The sequence below is a fragment of the Dasypus novemcinctus genome, chromosome 12, assembly GCF_030445035.2.
Source record: "Dasypus novemcinctus isolate mDasNov1 chromosome 12, mDasNov1.1.hap2, whole genome shotgun sequence".
NCBI lineage: Eukaryota > Metazoa > Chordata > Mammalia > Cingulata > Dasypodidae > Dasypus > Dasypus novemcinctus.
Window position 1 is genome coordinate 93,523,930 of NC_080684.1, and position 19,697 is coordinate 93,543,626.

The 19,697-nt window shown below is 43.2% G+C and overlaps 1 protein-coding gene across 3 annotated transcripts in view; it reads right to left on the reverse strand.

The window, feature by feature from the left end:
• The window catches only part of LARGE1 (LARGE xylosyl- and glucuronyltransferase 1), a 588,869-nt gene that overhangs the window by 88,199 nt on the left and 480,973 nt on the right, over positions 1–19,697 (reverse strand). For all 3 annotated transcript variants that reach the window (XM_058308687.2, XM_058308686.2, XM_058308685.2), the window contains exon 8: positions 705–817. In XM_058308687.2, the coding sequence (XP_058164670.1) occupies positions 705–817 (113 nt within the window). The remainder of the gene's footprint in view (positions 1–704; positions 818–19,697) is intronic.

Genomic DNA, 19,697 nt, shown 5'->3' on the forward strand with positions numbered 1-19,697 from the left:
ATGCATGTTCCCTTAAGTATAAGCTTTGCCTTAAGACTCTATTTGCCAGAAAGGCAAATTAAATCATGGCAAAGAAACATGCAGTGGCCTTCCAGGATTTTAGCGAGCCGGCACTAGTGCCTTCCACTTTGCCAAAGAAGACAACAGCTTCCACTTTTAGCAAATTACCATCTACTTATGGCTCTGTTTCAATAAACTATGATCTCTCTAAGGTCAAGGACTATGTCCTTCATTTATCTACATGGTCCTATTTCTGCACACAGTCACTGGCATAAGCAAGTGTCAGTGAAAGTTTGCTGAAACAACGAATGTGTGAGCAGAGGGAATGAAATGATGAGTTAAGCTGTTGTTTTAGACTGGCAAATACCAGGCAGATCTGCCCAAGTGTACAGACTCAAATAATTTTTTTAATTTTTAAAAAATTTTTTCTTTTTTGTTTTTTTCTATTTTTGTTCTTTTTTAAATTTTTTAATTTTTTTTCTTATTAGTGTCAAATAAGTTGAAAATAATTCAGGCCAATCTACTTTTCTTCTTCTTTTTTGTTTAGGAGGTCCAGAGGATTGAACCTGGGATCGCATATTTGCAAAGCAAGTGCTCAACCACTGAGCTCTGCAGGCTCTGCAGATCCATCTAATTTTAAGTTTATCTAGGAAACAGTACTAGCGCACTCTGGAATAACCTTACCCTCTAACCTGGCCACTCACCTGGTCAGCTAAGGATGTCGAAAGCATGCCCATTAGCTCCCTCTCTGCAGTCAGCCTCCACATCTGCTCCCATTTCATCTTTCGCAGCTTATCCAGAAGGAGCAGGATCACCCCTGGGCAAAAGGATTGGATAGAGGAGTGAAAACAAGAGTAAGGCAGGGTGATAGCACATCTGTGTAAAACAGCCACAACCCTTCAGGGACTGTGTTCTGTCCCCAAAAAAGGCCCAAGTACCACTGCACAAAAGTCTTCCCTCTAAAAGTTTCTCTAGTGAGTCATTACAAGCTTTGGACATGAAGATGGCTAGGCTCAACTGCAGGATCATCCAATTAGTTGGTAGAAGACTTTAAAACTTCTTTCTAAAACTTCCTCATCATACAGACAACACTAGTACAGGCCTCAAGGGGCTGTAGTGTGGATTGAATGCAATGGGCAAAGGAGTCTTGCACTGTACCTGATACATAGTACACTGCTTAAAAGCATTAGATTCCTTCCTATTACCCCTCCACCCAGATAAGACAACCAATGACAGATGGTATTTGTACAACATTTACCATTTCTTTTCACAGGCAAAAAGCAACTCCTCTATGACTTTATTTTGACTAACTCTGCCAATTTGCTTTACAATTACTAACAAGCCACCTGGACTCCTCTTGAAGTTTATGATTCCAGGTAGGGTCTTCTTTGGTCCACCCAAATCAAAATATTTCAGACCTATGGTGAAGGAAGTGCTTATTTTGGGTCTTTAAGATGAGCTCCAAAAGCTTCTGCGTTTGTAAGAAACTAATATCAAATAATAATTATCTTCCTCCTTCTAGCCACCTTCTTTTTGCGTTAGTTTTTCGGGGAAGACCTGGGTGAATGAATGAGAGATGCCAGAGGGAAGAAAATATCCACTGTATATCCTTTCGCATTTTGAAAAAATGTTAAGACAACCAAATGTATTACCCAGGTAAAAGATATATTAATTAACGTATAAAAAGAAAAGCATATTTTTGCTTCTCTGAATGTCTCAGAAGCAGTTGTCTGGACCATCAGGTCAGTTCAAGCAGAGAAAGCAGAGTACACCAAATGCCAAAAGGGATTTCCATGCAAGCCACAGCGATTAACTTGGTGGATGGAAGTCTAGCACCCACAGATCAATCCTGCTCAAGATGCTTAACTCAGCAGATGGCTAGTGGAAAAAACTCCAGGCAACTGAAAAATGATCTTAGTTGATACCTAGTTCACACATATCTAGAACTGTAGCAAAGAAAACGATTTCCCCAAATCACACAGAAATGTCAACTCCAAGATTTTATACTTATTCCAGTGGCACAGAATTGAAGGAATATTTAATGGTTATAGTAAGGGTATTTGGGCAGACAGAGGTGAAATTTTAAAAACATGGTTATGGAAAGGATGGTGGAATATAAAGATACCTGAACTTGTAAGCCAGAAGGACAAATTACATCATCTGTTGTCTATCTTGGTTCTTTTCTAGTTTTTGTTTGTTTGTTTTGGTACATAGTTCACTTACTGCTTGCAATCTCTCTGTTCTTAAGAGATTGTCACCTTGATTTTATAAGTGGAAAACTCAGGCCCAGAAAGGTGAAGGCAGACACTTGTCCAAGTCACAGCTCAAAAGTATCTACATCAAGACTCAAACTTTAACTGTCTGACTCCCAAGTTCTTGATTCTTCTACCACAACAGGCACCAGAATCCCAGCAGTGCCCCTCTGAAGTAGTGTACCTCAGGCCACGGCTCCTTCCTTTTTTTTTTTGACTTGGCTTCTGCTTGTGTAAAATGAGGAAAATGTACTTGCCCTGCACAACTCAGAAAACTGTCTTGCTCCCAAGGTTTTAAGGCTGGTAAATGTTTAACATCCAGCTTTCCTGGGGAGAAACAAAAACAAAAACAGCCTGACTTGTAGTATTTATTTCCTTGGGGTACATACTCCCATCACGGCTGATTTCAAGCGACACTGTGACGTCACTCAGCACTGAGCTAGGAAGGGCGGCTCACAATCGGCCCTCGTGGCCCAGCGCAAGCTAGCTCCAGCACCTGCTGAGACTGTCCCCCAAATATGGAAATATGGAAATACTTCCAGAAAGTGTAAAATTCACCACAAACTGATTGCTTCCTTTGGGGAGAAAGAAAAGAAAAATTTACAAAGTTGTAAACCAGGAGAATATAGTGACAGTGTCAAGCAAATAGATTCTAGTCAAACGTGAAAGGGAATTTCTTTAAATCTCACTGCAGAAATGAATTCTTATTAGGTTGGAGAGCTGCTCCAATATGTATTAATAGAAAAAATGGCAGCTGGTGGAAGTTATAAATGCTGAAGAAAGACAGCAATGTACGTTTTGAAGACTCTAGAGGTCAGCTCAAGCCCTACTATCAGTCTCTGGAGACTGAGCTGAGGATTGGTGCTTTTTTTTTTTTTTTTTTTTTTAAATTATTTATTTATTTTTAAAAATTACATTATGAAAAATATGAGGTCCCATTCAACCCCACCGCCCCCGCCCCCCACTCTCCCCACAGCAACACTCTCTCCCATCATCATGACACATCCATTGCACCTGGTAAGTTCATCTCTGAGCATCACTGCACCCCATAGTCAATGGTCCACATCATAGCCCAGACTCTCTCACGTTCCATCCAGTGGGCCCTGGGGGGATCTATAATGTCCCGTAATTGTCCGTGAAGCACTATCCAGGACAACTCCACGTCCCGAAAACGCCTCCACATCTCATCTCTTCCTCCCGTTCCCCACACCCAGCAGCCACCATGGCTACCGTTCCCACACCCATTCCACATTTTCTCTGTGGACATTGGATTGGTTGTGTCCATTGCACACCTATGTCAAGTGAGGGCTTAGATTCCACATGGGTACTGGATGCACTCCTCCTGCTTCCAGTTGTAGACACTCTAGGCTCCATGTTGTGGTGGTTGACCTTCTTTAACTCCATGTTAGCTGAGTGGAGTAAGTCCAATAAATCAAAGTGTAGGAGCTGAAGTCTGTTGAGGCTCTGGGCCTGGGTGTCATATTATCAGTCCAGAGATTCAAATCCCCTACATATATCTTAAACCCAGCACCGACTACAATTCCAATAAAGTAGCATGCAAGTCTTGTGAAGAGAGATCCCCTCTGAGTCCAATTCCATCACGCAGAAACACCAGGTCCAAAGAAGGGCTATCTGTCATGGCAGTGAACCCCTTCTGCCATGACCATAGAACCCGTGGGTCTCTTTATCCCTCAAAAGAACCAATACCTGGGGTTGTATCTACCTTATCTGTCTCTTAGACTCTGTTCAGTTGTACATAGGGGTATTCCTTCTGACAACCTCCAGACTCTTTTTTAGAGACTCACAGCCTTATAATCTCATTTCTCCTTTCCATTTCCCCCTTACATTAGGTCAAACAGCTTCCCGAAGTCATGTTATTATATGTAGACAGGTATATTCTGCTGTTCCGCATTGAATCTTTAATTCAAGGTCATTTTATAGTTGCTTCTTCAGCTGGTATGTGGTAGTGATCCCTCGGTGCTAGGGAGGCTCATCCCTGGGTGTCGTGTCCCACGCTGGGGGGAATGCATCGCATCTACACGCTGAGTTTGGCTGTGAGAGTGGCCACATTTGAGTAACATGCAGGCTGTCAGGAGGAAACCCCCAGGCACAATGCTACTCTAGGCCTTGTTCTTATTGCAGGTGTATAGGCTCAAAAGTGTAACCATTAGTATCATGAGCCCACTGTTGGGCCCTCCTTCCTTCCTGGTTCTTGCCGTTGCACCTGGAGGATTGCCGCTGCTCTCCCAGGGCCCAGAACAGTGACCCCCCGGCCAGGAGCCCTTTTTTTTTTTTTTTTCTTTTTCTTTTAATTATTTATTTATTTTTTAAAATTACATTATGAAAAATAGGATTGGTGCTTTTAAATGGTGGTAAGACTTGACCAGTCCTAAGTGGCAGATGTGATTGAGCACAGTTTGCCAGTCTAGTTGAAATGGGGGTGCCTGGAACAGATGCCAAAATGCAGAAATGCAGGACCATTCCCCAAGTTACCCTACCTTGGTGTACTTTTAAAATTTTAAAAATTATAAACTACTTGAAGTCAGTCGAAAAGCACAGAGACAAACACCCATCAGATTTAATAAATGCTAATATATTACCATATTTGGTAATATGTATAGGGAATAAAAATATAATAAGATGTTACAGATAAGTCAAAGTTCCCCATCTCATTCTACCCTTTCCCTCCACAGAGACAGCCACTCTCCTGTCGTGGGTGTGTTTCATTTCCACATTTATATTTTTATTCCCTGTACATGTGTTAGTGAACAATAGACAGGGTCTTCAGTGTGCTTTACATTGTGCATTTCCTACTGCAACTTGCCTTTTCACCCAATGTTATGTTTTACAGATTTAACAGTATTAATATTCCTATATTTAGTTTATTCATTGTGATTACCTTACTTATTAAATAATACCACAATTTATTAACCCATTCCTCAAGTGAAGGACATCTCGATTGTTTCCAATGTTTTTCCTATTATACACAATGGTGTGATAAACACCCTAATCTCAATTCTTGTCTCACTGGGAACATGTGTGAGAGCTTCCCTAGAATACAGGCTCAGCCGTTGTCCAGGGATTGCTTGTAGAGGGGCCCTACTTATCCTGAAACATTTTTAACTACTCCATCTTCCTTGTCTCTTACACTCAAGCCATCACTGAGTCTCATGGATGCTACTTTTACAACAACTTTTACATCTATTCTTTTATTCAACAGTTATTTGTTGAGCAACTACTACGTGTGAACTAACTGAAATAGACTTGTACTTGCTTTTCCTCCTTATTTTCCCCAATTCCATGGGTTTTATTAAAAATAATAATAATTCAGTCTGTATTTACTGGATGATATAATGTTCACTCTTTGCCATGCCCTTTTGTGGAGACACAAAGGTGAGTTAAGTCTTTGGGATAGGCAAACCATTAAGATTCAGTGTGATAACTGCAAACATTGAGATGTGCATTGCTTACTAAGGAACACAGAGGAGGAAGGTCTAGGTTGGCCTGGGCTAGGATTAGGTCTAGGAAACTAATGGACTAAGACGTGGAGGAAGAAGATGGCATGGCAAGACTGGCCTAGGTGAGAATGAGAACTACTGTGTATGACAGCTGGTCAACTGGAAAGAATCCTTTGGGGTGAATGCGAGTATGTGAGGTTGAATAGGGGAGCAGGGAATCAATCAAGAAAGGCTTTCAAGGGATGCCAAAGAGGGGCTTTCCAGCCATTTTCAGGCCATTTCCTACATAGAAAATAATATTCTTCGAACCCACTGGGGGATACAAAGGAAGCTGCTTGTGGCCCGAATAGCTGATGATCGGGGTATCTGGTGGAGGGAATCACTATTCTGATTTATCCGTCACCCCTGTGTGACACACTGAGCAGTCTTGCTGAGGAAAAGTGCAAGTTAGTAAAGGATTTTGAGGCAGGGAGTGATGGGAGTGACCACAACAATCTATTTTAGAAGAGTAAATTGAAAACACTGCTTTTTAAAATGGTGTCAAGACCTGACCAGTCCTACATGGCAGATGTGATTCAGCACAGTTCGCCAGTCCAGTGGAAAAGGGGGTCTCTTACTTACCAGGATGGTCTAAAGAACAAGCCCCGATTCCTTAGGCAAGGTCCATCTGAATCTTGCCACAATTCATTTTTCTGTTCTTTCATTGCAACATTCCTTCCAGCAAAACTGGCCCAGTGGCCCAAGCTGCACAGCCACCTGAGCCTGTCCCTTTGCAAACTTGATGAGCCAATACTCAGGTTGATTTTCTCTTTGGAATCCCAGAATGTTTACTAAATATACCATTTTCTGTTCCCCAAGTCAACCAAGAATCAGAGTCACAAACAAACAAAACCATAAGCAAACATGTCAAAATATTTATAAACTTCACTCTCATATTGAGAGTTCTGCACTCATCGTCTCCTCTGATTACACAATGTCCTTGGGAAGAAGACAGGGCAGATATTATCCCCATTGCACAGATATGGAAACTGAGGCACCAAAAAGTAAAGGGACTCTCCCAGGTCACAGAGCTGACAAGTGCTTCCCACTGCCCTGTCAGGAAAAGGGTCAAATTTTTTCTGAACTCATGAGATGGTGTGCTTTTCATGCCAGCAGGGCCTACAGAACGGCTTTCCTTCATACTTGGACTGTGCTGTACATGAAGGCCAAACACGGACTTGGCCAACACGGGCTGTCATGAGCTTGCGGGAACCAGGGCTCTCTGGCCTCACAGATTGGCCACCCGTGAGCTGCACTTGACATGCCAAACGGACCATCAGGGAGCCTGCCTGGCCTTTGATCATGGGTTCTGCTTCCAAAAATCTTTTATTCTATAACTCAATTTACAGATATTTTCTGAGCAGCTTCTATGGTCCAATTCATTGGGTTAACTGAAGCCTCAGCAGTTTGCAAAACAAAGTCCTTGTCTTCCAAGATCTACTAGAGAAAGAAGGCTAGAAAGCAAGAAAACACACTGGTAAGCAAGGGAAAGCACTGTGATAAATGAGAGATGGGAGAAGAAGAATGGGAGCTGGGGCACAGGGAAACCTATCATGGCCTGATATAGGGGGAAGATTAGGGAAAAGCTTCCTGAAATAAATGATGTCTAAACTGAAACCTACAGGATGAAGATTTATTTAACTGATGGGCGGGAAGAGTGACGGTCAAGTCAGGCAGGCTTCTCCCCTCAGGCCAGAGGTTTCCACGGAACAGGCTGCTATGATCCTCTATCAGGAAGAAAATATTTTCCACATTTGAACAGCAGACCTTAAAGGGTAATGATCCATTTCTCCTCCTTCTCCCCGCCAAAAATTAAAAAAAAAAAGAGTCTGCGTAAAGTTGTCCTGGATGGATGAAAACATTTGTCTTTGCTCATAAATCGATAATTAACCACAGGTTATCAAACAACAAAATATCCTTGTGTTCTCATCTTGATACAGCAGTATGAACGAGAGGCATTTCTGTAGCTACCACAAAAGGGGAGGCTGAATGTAAAGTACAAACTAGTGAATGAAGAAACATGAGTCTTGGGTCCAAGTCCTGATCTTACCACATATTAGCAATGTGACTCTTGAAAAAAGTCACTGGACTTCTGAACCTCAGTTCTTTATTTGTAATATGGGGATAATCCCACATAACTCCAAGATGATTGTGAGGAGGGAAAACTGTATTTTTTTTTTTTTTAAGATTTTTATTTATTTCTCCCTTTGGTCTCCCCGTTGTCTGCTCTCTTTGTCCTTTCGCTGTGTGTTCCTCTATGTCTCCTTATATTTTCATTAGGAGGTTCCAGGAACCAATCCTGGGACCTTCCAGAGTGGGAGAGAGGCGATTACTCTCTTGCACCACCTCAACTCTCTGTTCTACTGTGTCTTCTTATTTTCTCTCCTCTGTGTCTCTTGTTGGGTCATCTTGCTGGGTCAGCTCTCCATGTGGGCCAGCACTCCACCTGGGCCAGCTTGCCCTCACCAGGAGGCCCTGGGCATTGAACCCTGGACCTCCTATATGGTGAATGGGAGCCCAAATGGTTGAGCCACATCTGTTTCCTGGAAAATTGTACCTTAAGAAATATCTGGGATGGTGTGAACAGCATTCAGTATTGCTAGATTGAGAACTGTTTCTAAATTTATACTTTCCATTTCTTAAAGCCTCTTGAGAGTATAGAATGCACAGGACACTTGAAATATTTCCTTCCCACTCTTCTGTCAATAGTCAGGATTTGGGGTTACCAACCAACATGATTATGAGGTCCTCGGGGTTACTGCAAGTGGCAGCTCTTACTACTACGGGAAGAAAAAAAAATTAAAAAAAAAAAAAGGAAAGAAAATTTACCACAAGGAAAATTATATACATAAATTATGTTCTTAAGCAGCTAAGGAGTCTTTTTAGACTATTAAATATAACAAGCCTTGAAGAGAATCTGCCTGTTCCTTCATAGGTTAGGCATTTGCATTCAAGTCATATTGAAAATAGCTAAAAAATATTTGTAAGAGAAATAAACCTTATTTATTGACCTCACTCTTTTGGTGCTGGGGCAATATCCTAATCAATGATTGTAAAGGGCTTTGAAAATATGAAGTGGTACATAAAAACTTAATAAAAGTTAGAGAAACTATACATTTCCTCATTAAGGTGCCTAATTATCACTCACTGAACTTGCTTAATTCCCACTAGAGTTAAGACGAATTATAAGCATGCATGCAAAATGGGAACAAGCTTTGTAAGTAAACAGTGGTTAAAAAAATGAAAATGGCTTCATCTGAAATTGGACCCTTTCAAGCTGAAACAACGCAGATTAGACTTTGGAATGCATGCCTCAAGTCACTGTTTTCCTGCTGTCAGGGGAAAGGTGGTGCCAAAAAGCTTGACTTTGGCCTTTGCCTGGCATTTGCTGTTGTGTGATTCATCCATTCTAGACTTGTAGCTGGGGTCTGGGAGCAGGGAGGGAGCGCTTTGCCCAGGAGGCCAGTGCTCTGAAGAGGGGCACTGTGCCTTCAATTTGACAGGGACTCTCGATGGAGCCTGCTGGGATGCAGGAGGCAGGCTGTATTGGACCTTCAGCTGTTGTGCTGGGAGTGCAAGAGAACAACACTAAATAAATAAATGAATAAATAAATAATCAAAGGCTTCTCCTGTGAACATCTGGTCCAGAGGTAGGCGTTTCATCTGTGCAACACAGGCCAGTGTTTCTTTTCCCCAGGTTGACCATGTAGGAATAGTTCAGTAGCCAAAATGGCAGGGAGAGAATGCTAAATGTCTATGTAGAGAAGAGAGAGAAAATAACGTTGTTTTCTTTATGAGCCAGATATTGATTTTTGCCATTGCAACTGTAAAATGGTTAAGAAACTAAGAAACTAAAAATACCTACCATTTATCAAGCAAATGCTATATATTAGAAAAAAGGTATTTTTTAGATGACCTACAATTCTTATGATAAACCTGCACGGTAGATGGAAATATTCCCATTTTACAGATTAAGAAACTAAGGCTCATAAATGGCTAGTGAGTGCCAAATTAGCCGCACTCTTTGACCTGTGGCCTTTCAGTCATGCCATGTTACATCCATGCACACAGCATGTGTGTGTGTGCATGCATCCATATATATCCCTGCTTGTGATTGTATGTCTGTGTGTATACTCCCATAACTATGTATGCCTAGACCTAGTTGAATCAATGGCCAGAAGCCAAAACTTATCAGGTAGCTTCTAAAGGAAGAGTAAATAATTGATGAATTTTGCAAAAAAAACATGGACCATAACCAGATTGCCAGTGTGAAAACCTAGGAGGAGATCAAGTCTCCTTGTGCAAGTTGTGTTCTCCTTATATAAGGTCAGGAAAGGTAGGGCTTCCCTGAGGATATTCCCATGTGAGAATGAAGCTGTATGTACAGGACAGGGCAAGACCCAGTATAAGTGAGCATGGGTGACTACCCAGAGTCAAGAAAGACTTAAATCAGGATGTTGTATATGAGCTAATTTATGCCCACTGTCCCTAATGGAAGTTTGGGAGGTTCTCCATCTGCATTTGAGTCCATTCACCTAACTTCTCAGAATGTGCATTTCCACCTCTTGCAGGCAAAGAGAACCCCTTAAAATTTTTTCAACAAAGGGAATGCCTCCATCTGTACTCTGGAAACCATCTATTTAAGAGGAGGTTCTACCACTATTTCCTTCTTCCCTTTCCTTCTACTTTCCTTTCTTGCCCTTTCCTCCTTCCTCTCTCTCTCTCTCAGCACCCTGATTTCATTTTTTAGTCAAGCTAAAGAATATGCCTAGAATGGATTTGCAATTCAGAACCATGTGCTTCCTTAATTCAGGAGGAGAAAATGAGGTTCAAGCTGGCTAAGTGACTCCTTTAGACCAGATTATAGATTAAACCTTTTATTCCTAAACTCAATGCTTCCCACAGTGTGTTGCATGGCATTCTGCAGGATGCTAATAGGTGTTGAGAAAAACATAAATAAGTTTGGAAGATGGTGGGTGTTTTTCTTTGCTAAAAGCTGCTGTAGCAGTTTGATATGGTTCATGAATTCCAAAAATACACATTGGAATATGTTTGTAAACTGTTCTGTACTTGGGCATGATTAAATTATGATTAGGGCTTTGATTGGACCATGCCTGTAGGATGCTGAGTCCCCAGGTGGGGACTCACAGATAAAAGACATGGCAAAGGACAGAGTTGGAGTTTTGATGTTGGAGTTTTGGTGCTGGAGTTTTGAGCTGGAGCCGTGGAAAGTAAGCACACAGCGGAGCTTGGTTGTGAGGAAAGAGAAGCAAGCCCTGGAATAGAGAATCCTGAGCCAGGAGACAAGCAAGCCCTGGGAAGAGAGGAACTCAGGAAGCCTCAACCCTGGTAGACTTTGGCAGTCATCTTGTTCCAACATGTGGCAAAAGACATTGGTGAGGGAAGCAATTTATGCTTTATGGCCTGGTAACTGTAAGCTTCTACCCTAAATAAATACCCTTTATAAAAAACAACCAATTTCTGGTATTTTGCATCAGCACCCCTTTGGCTGACTAACACAGCTGCCAAGGTAATATACCAGAAATAAGTTGGCTTTTACAATGGGGATTTATTAGTTTAAACACGTACAGTTTGAGGCTGAAAAAAATGTTCAGAGCAAGGCTTCATCAGGCAATGTTTTTTCTCCCCTGAAGACTGGCTGGTGGTGATCCTTGTCTCCTCTTTCCCAGGGAAAGGCATGTGCTGGGGCTCTCGCTCTGCCTCCCTCTGGCTTCTGGTGCTCACAGCTTCCTGTTTTGGGGCTTTCTCTTGGCTTCTGTGTTCTGTTGATTTCAGCTTCTGGCTTCCAGGACTTTCTCTCTCAGCTTCCAGGGGTTTCTCTCTGTCTCCGTGGCTCCCTCTTTCTGTATTCATCCGTTTATAAAGGACTCCAGTAAGAGGATTAAGACCCAGTCTGGGTCACGCCTTAACTACTCAAACGGTCCTACTTCCAATAGGTTTGCAGCCACAGGAATGGACCAAGTTCAAAAACAGGATTTTCTGGGGTACAGGCAGTCTCAAACTACCACAGTGGGTTAAGGTTTAACAAGGTTTGATCAATGTGCATGGTGAATCTCAAAAGAGGTTACCACAGCCAGCAGTTTCCAGACTTCTCTGCCAGGACTCCCTCCCACTCCTTCCTAGCAACCTGGCAGGATGTGCTCTCTCCCTTCACTCTGAGTCCTCACGGGCTTGTGTCTGCATTTCTTTAGCTCTCCAGCTGCACTGCAAGGGCCAGGATGTGAAATGAAGATCTGTCCCTTAGTCCTTTAGTGGTTTCTGCTGCTTTGCTGCTTTGAATCAGAGAGTCCTGAAGTGGGCACTGCGCGGGTTGCTAAGGCAGGAGGTTCCAGGAGCATGCTGGCTCTCACCTCTGAAGCATTTATGAAAATGACCCTCACAATCACGACTTTCCTCTTTTCTTCTTCGAAGCACTAGAGTTCTCTTCTCATGCACAGACCAAGAGAAGGTGAGTTTATTAAAAACCACTTAATTTTACATTCCCTGCTGAGTTTACTTGGGACTCACTTTTGATCACATAAATTAAAAGGTTCTGTAGTCTACTTTTTACCTTTATTAATTTTTCCTTCCTGAGAGTTTACCAGAGAGAGAAAAAAATAGAAATTCATCTATCTGAAGCTTTCCCTGACTTCGCTAAATGTTTTGAAATGATGGCTAGAATACTGAAGGCTGCTCGGACCATCCGAAAGGCTGGTGGTCACTCACACACTCATTCAATAAGTATGTATCAGGCAACTTCTATGGCCCAGCAACTAGGTATTTAGAGATGAAGATAACACTGTGGCCCCTTCTCTCCAGAGTATGGAGGTGCTTTGGGCACCTCTCTCAAATTAAGTGGTATGTTCTGGGTTGGGTTCACAAAGGAGGGTGGGGCCAGAACTCCTGTGGTGGGGGGTGGTCAAAAACGGTTTCAGGGCCCTTGGAGAGAAATGCTTCCCCCTTCCTGTTCACCTCCCTGGACAGAATTCATTTGGTCATGACTGATGGGGCTAAGGACATGAAGGTTTTGGTGGCTAGGAAACACTTTTTAACCAAAACCTGCAGAGTCCCTTTTATTTGTTGTTGTTTGTTTACTTTTATAAGTAAAATTATTTATTGAAGTCTAATACACATTCAGAAAAGTATGAGAAGCTGAAATGTATAGCTTGATGAATTTTAACAAAGTGTCCCCACCCTTGGAACCAGACCACTTATTATAAAGAAACAGATTATTACCAATGCCCAGGAATTCCTTGCCCCCTCACAGTCAAACATGCACCCTAGGGTAACCATTATCTCACTACTATCCCTACTTCTTACACCACAGCTTAACTTTGTTTCCAAACTTTATAAATTTAATCACACAGAATACACTCTCTTTACAACAGGCTTCTTTGGTTTAATATGCTTATGAAATTCATCTATATTAATACATATATTGTAGTTTATTATTAATGCTATATCATAGTCTATTATATGAACATAGCTTATTTGATTTATCCATTGTATAGCTGATAGACATTTGGGTTGTTTCCAGTTTTGAAAGCAATTACAAGCTTTTGAACATGTCTTTTTGTGCCATATATATGTGCACTTCTGTTGGATACATACTAACAGTGAAATTTCTGGGTCATAGGGTGTGAATGTGTTCAGCTTTGAAGATAGTACCAATTGACTCTTCCCATATATACCCTAACTAGTAGCACAAGTTGAGCTCTGATTGCACCATATCAATAACTGATATTGCCCGCCTTTTCCATTTTCGACATTCTGGTAGTGATATTATGGATTTTAATTTGCATTTTTATGATTAATGAAGTCCAGTGCCTTTTCATATGTTAACTGCCCATTTGGGTTTCCTCTTTGGGGAAGTACCTGTTCAACTCTCTCACTCATTTTTCTGTTGGATTGTCTGCCTTTTTCTTACTGATTTGCATGAGTTCTTTACATATTTCTCCGTCCACTTTTAAAGCAAAAGGATGTGGCTCCCTGAAGTCGATTGGAGATAAGTGACTTTTAAGCTTTGTATCTCTAGTCCAGCAATGGCAGGGACCCATTTCTCAAATATGGCTTGATTCTCCTGGGTGGAAGGTGCTCACTGCCTATTTCCCTAGTCTTTCTTGGACTCAAAGAATATTAAGGTAGAAAAAGCCTTTGGAAGAAGACATGGCTCAACTGACAGAGTGTCCATCTACCATATGGAGGGTCCAGGGTTTGATCCTCAGGTCCTCCTAATCTGTGTGGTGAGCTGGTCCACGCGCAGTGCTGCTGCATGTAAGGAGTGCTGTGCCATGCAGGGGTGCCCCATGTAGGGGTGCCCCACGCGCAAGGACTGCGCTGTGCAAGGAGAGCCACCCCATGTGAAAAAAGTGCAGCCTGCCTGGGAGTGGCGCCGCATACACGGATAGCTGACGTAGCAAGATGATGTAACAAAAAGACACGCTGTTTCCCAGTGTCACCAGATAATGCAAGTGGATACAGAAGAACACACAGTGAATGGACAGAGAGCAGACAACAGTGGGGAAGGAGAGAGAAATGAAAATAAATCTTAAAAAAAAGAAAGAAAAGAAAAAGCCTTAGTAGCCTATCAAATCCAAGCCTCCATATCCCCATTGCCCTAGCAAACAGAGGTCCAGAAAGGTTAAGCGACTGGCTGTGAGTAAAAGAGCTAGTAAGCAGTGAAAAAAGTCAAGGATTTAAATCCCTGAAAACCCCAAATTTCCTCCTGTGCTTTATTCTCTTTCTCCTCCATTTCCCTCTGATCAGTATAAACTTACCTCAGTTTCCCTTAGTCTATTCGACTCATTTGAGAGGGATACTTCCTGGTCAATCTCAGTCTACAAATAGTTCCTCTTACTAGAGAGTGCCGTGCAAATAATAAGTTGAGGAAAAGTACCAAAACAAAAAAACCGTGCCTTAAAGCAACATAAGAGTTACTTAATTCCTAAGCACTGTAGGCTGTTGTCTTGGGACAAACTTACTATTTTCCAGATTGGACAGATTTCCAGAGAGTTATAGAACCATAGAAGGTAAGTGGTTTCGTCCATTTTACACAAGTGATGAGAGAAGCCCAGTGAAGAAGTCATGTTCAGGGCTCAGTGGTCTCTCTTCCCAACCAGAAAATCACCAGGAGACCAAGTTTCTACAGGAACTGCTCTGAGAGGAGATCATCTTTCACAGCCAGTCCATCAGAAAGAGGGAGCTAATAAATATTGAATTAAATAATTCTGGCTGCTGTAGTTAAGATAGTTATTAAATATTCTCTACCTGTCTCTTTTAGGAAGAAAAGTATTTTCTAGGGTTGTATAGGGAGAACAATGACTAGAAGACCAAGATTTTGGTCTTAAGTTTGCCACCGAACAGAAAGGAACATACTATAATGCTTAGAAAAGCTAGATGCAACAGCCCCGGAAGGCACAGCAGGGCCTGCCTGGGGTTTGAAGACCCATGGACTTTATACCCAGTACCGTAAAACGCTACAGCTCTCTGAATAGAAGTCTGACCTGCTGACCAGCTTGTAGGCATGGGGATTTTAATTTTTTCACAAATAATGAGCCTGCTTCTCTCTACCAGTCTGGCTAGATGCTTGACTGCACAAGATGATGTCTCATTCACCTACCAAGAAGGGTGAACTGGTTCAGATGGCTGAGAAATTGTGGTCAAATACTACTCTGACGGAATGCTGAGCTAATGGACTGCTCAAAGGGCAAGAAGCTTCCTGCAATGTCCAACTTAGAGAGAGCCGAGAGGAGAGGCACAAGTATGCATTCTCCCATTATTCGCTCATTCAGGTGCTCAAAAGAAAAAGGACACACTGAAAACTATATAGTGAACCACGCAGAGCTCATTGTCATCTTAACTTTTCATTCCCTAAGCATGGGAGGAAAGGCACTAACACTTCTGGCATGCCTCTATGTGCCAGGCACTCAAGGATGCTGCTGTGGATTTCCCGTTCGCTCACTCTCGGCTCCACTCTCTGCCCTGCTCTGTGCCCTGGGCGACTAATCCCTGTAGAGTGAATCACCTGGGATGCCTGGTGGTTCCTGATTAGAAGCACCAGTGACAGAGTGGAGGGAAGAGAGAGCATTCCTTCCCTACACCCTTTTGCAGGGTTCCACCAGGGGCCATGTCCTCTTCCGCTCCAGCTTCCCTCGGGCAGTCATCCTCCATGGCCCTAGTTCTGACCGGTTTCTGGCAGCTTTCTCTAGTCCTTTTGCATCTTTTGGCCTGGAGACCAGCTTCAGCTAGTCTCTGGGTACCTCGGCGTCCCCCGTTGATAGCCTCAATTCTTTCCACTCATCCCTATAAGTCAATCCCTTCATGAAAGCTATCTTCAACTATCCAGATGGGTCTGTTTCTTGCTGGGCCCCTGATGGCTGCGTGTATGCGATTTACTCTCCCTAATAGCCCCATGAAATTGTGATATTATCCTTCTTTTACAGATAAGGAAAGTGAGGCTCAGAGAGATTAAGGAATGTGCCCAAGGTTCCTGCAGCGCATAAAAGGTAGAGCTGGTGGATCTGAACTGAGAGCTGCCTGATTCCAAAGACACAGTATGCTAGTGACTAGGTGCAAACTATGGCAAGCTGAATAAGAGAGGCACATCACAGAATCAGAGGCCATGGAGTGCCTCACACATCATGGAGGGCAACCGCTTTACTTTATAGAGGAGAAAACCGTGACTCAGAGAGGTGAGGTGGATGGGTAAGGCCAGGAAGCCGAAGCAGTGGCAGAGTTAGGACTGAAATACAAGCCTCTTGATTCCAGCTTTGGTACTTTTTGTACAGGCCCTGACTGGCTTGAGAATGCTGCTGGTGAGACAGTCAACTTTTAAGTGTCCACACTTGGATTGCCTAGGGCAGCAGAGCAGAGTTGAAGCTCTAGCATCAATTCGCCTGTCAGCCGCACACTCGCCAGCTGCCTGACCTTGGGCAAGTTACTTAATACCTTCTCTGGCTTCAGCGTACTCTTCTGTAAAATGGGTATTAACAGTAAATCACAGGGCTGTTGTGAGGGTTAAAAAAGAGAATAAACTAAAGTGCTCAGCCCATGGACTAACACATAATTTTGCTTTAATTAAATACAAACTGTTGTTATTATCTGGGGTGGATTTTTAAACCCAAACTAGGTTCTTCTTACGACCCGTAGGCCCTGAATGCACCACTCACCGCCACTCGGAAACTGAACAGTAAAAATAAATGACGACGGGAAGCGGACTTGGCCCAGTGGATAGGGCATCCATCTACCACATGAGAGGTCCACGGTTCAAACCCCAGGCCCCCTTGACCCGTGTGGAGCTGGCCCATGTGCAGTGCTGCTGCGCACAAGGAGTGCCATGCCACGCAGGGGTGTCCCCTGCATAGGGGAGCCCCATGTGTAAGGAGTGTGCCCCATAAGGAGAGCCGCCCAGCAGGAAAGAAAGTGCAGCCTGCCCAGGAATGGCGCCGCACACATGAAGAACTGATGCAGCAAGATGATGCAACAAAAAGAAACACAGATTCCCGTGCCACTGACAACAGAAGCGGACAAAAGGAAGAACACAGAGCAAATGGACACAACAGACAACTGGGGTGGGAGTGGGGGGAGAAGGGGAGAGAAATTAAAAAAAAAAAAGACGAGGATAACAAAAGCAAGAATTGCAGCAACCTACTAAGTACCTACCAGGTCCCAGGTACTGTGCTAGGCCCTTCCAACATCCAGGGAGGTTGATGAGGTAACTAATAAACTAGTAAGAGGCCAGACTCAAACACTCTTTCATCGGGCTCCAAAGCCCATGCATCTTTCAGTATCACCATTTATGAGATGTAGTAGAACCTAATTAGTACAAGAAATTGGCTGCAAAAACACTACCCAATCAATCTATGTCAAACACCTGTGACTTTCAGAGTTACAGAGACTGCGGATCCTTCGTGCCACCAAACTGTGGTTCCTGGAGGTCAGCTATGTGTCTCAGTGATTCTGTATCCCCGGCTTCCAACATAGCATGTGGCACATGGGAGGGCTGCTCACGCTAAGTATACCGTGTCGGTGGTGAACTGGAATGGACTCCTGCAGAGCTGAGACTGTGCCTTATGACTTGGGATCTTAGTGAGCAGTGCCTAGAGCAGAGTATAGGGCTAGAAAATGCCCCTTCTATTAAAGTGAGTCCCTGTTATACTCGGAGACTAAAGAGATGACTGCAAGGGAACATCAAGGGATGAGAAGGCAATTCTACCTCCTTATTCCCTAGCACAACCAGCATTCTAGAGAAGGCTCTGTATTTTGGTCAAGTGCTGGCACTGTAGTGTTGTAAAGAGCTGGGTTAATTGGACCCCACTACTTGTTTTCGGTATAACTTGAGGCAAGTAACCTAATCTCTGTATACTTGTCTCTCCTAATCCCTAAAATGGTTAGGATTCTACTATGGTCATTTTTTTTTTATTTAACCAGTATCATCCATTTTGAAAACAGACAGAAATTCTTGCCCTCATGGAGTCTATATGCTCCAGGAAAGACAAAGAACCAAATAAGTAAGGAAAACATATAGGATATTATTCAATAACACCAAAGCAGGGAGGGGAGATCGGGAATGCTCAGATGGAGGAAGGCTGCAATTTTAAATAGGCTGGTCAGCAATGGCCTCTAGGTAGGTGATTTTTGAACAAAGACCTGCAGAAGGCAAGGGAGCAGGCCACGCGGATATGGGGGAAGAAAGGCTCAGGTGGGAGCCCCCCACAAATGCAAAGCTCCTGAGTAAGTGGATATACCGAGGAACTGCAAGGAGTGCAGTCCCTGGGCTGCTGGGAAAGTTAAACAAGATAATAACCCATTTGAAATCCCACATTCAGAACAAGTGCTCAATAAATGTTAGCCGGGACTATTATCAGTATCCCTGTGGGCACACAAAGACCCCTCTCTGCTGCCGCGTGAATTCAGCAGGCACGAGGCCAAGACAACCTTTTGGGGTCTGAACCTGCACTAATAAATGAGACTATCGGCTTTCTGCCAGCCTTATTTGGGCAAAGCCACAGGCTCTCCTGCTCACGGGAGAAGATTTCCTATAAATTGGATTAGCAGGGAGCACTTTTAGTGCTGGAGAGAAAGAAGGGGGAGCTAAATCAGCCTTTTTGTGGTGTCAATCATTTAAAAAGAATGTGTAAAATTACCTGATTCAAGCTTTCAAGCAAGAGTGATAAGTGTCCTTTCCTTGGTAACTTTTCTAGCATTCAATAATACAGAAGGGTGGAGGTGGAGCCAAATTGCATTATCCTTTTAAGACTACATTTAATGCAGGGTGAAATTTCTCCCCAGAAACTCATCTCTGCTTCTGTTAAGCGGGAGGAGGGAAGTGTGGTAAAAGCTATACATGCGAGTGATTATCCAGGGTGGTTCTTAGGAATACTGTTGACCAAAGAGGTTCAGAGTCAGATGGACTGTGTTGGGTGGGTGAGGAGAAGAAAGAGAAAGGTTTGTCATCCTCATCACGCTGGAATTTAAGGGCACATGGTCATCCTAACCTCTGCTTCCTTTGTTTTCCTCTCATCTCATAACTGGAAACCTAAAGAGCCAAATATGAATCTCTTTAAAACCACAGAATTCTAAGCTCTAATTTAGCTAGTTATCATTTCAAACTCTTCCAGCACTTGTTTAAAAATTTTTTTTTTTCCTCCTCCCTTCCTCCCCCAGTTGTCTGCTTTCTGGGTCTCTGGGTCTATTCGCTGCGTGATCTTCTGTGTCTGCTTGTATTTGTGTCAGCGACACCCAGAATCTGTGTCTCGTTTTGTTGCGTCATCTTGTTGCATCAGCTCCGTGTGTGTGGCACCGTTCCTGGGCAGGCTGCACTTTCTCCGTGCTGGGCGGCTCTCCTTATGGGGTGCACTCCTTGTGCATGGGGCTCCCCTATGTGGGGGACACCCCTGTATGGCAAGGCACTCCTTGTGTGCATCAGCACTGTGCATGGGCCAGCTCA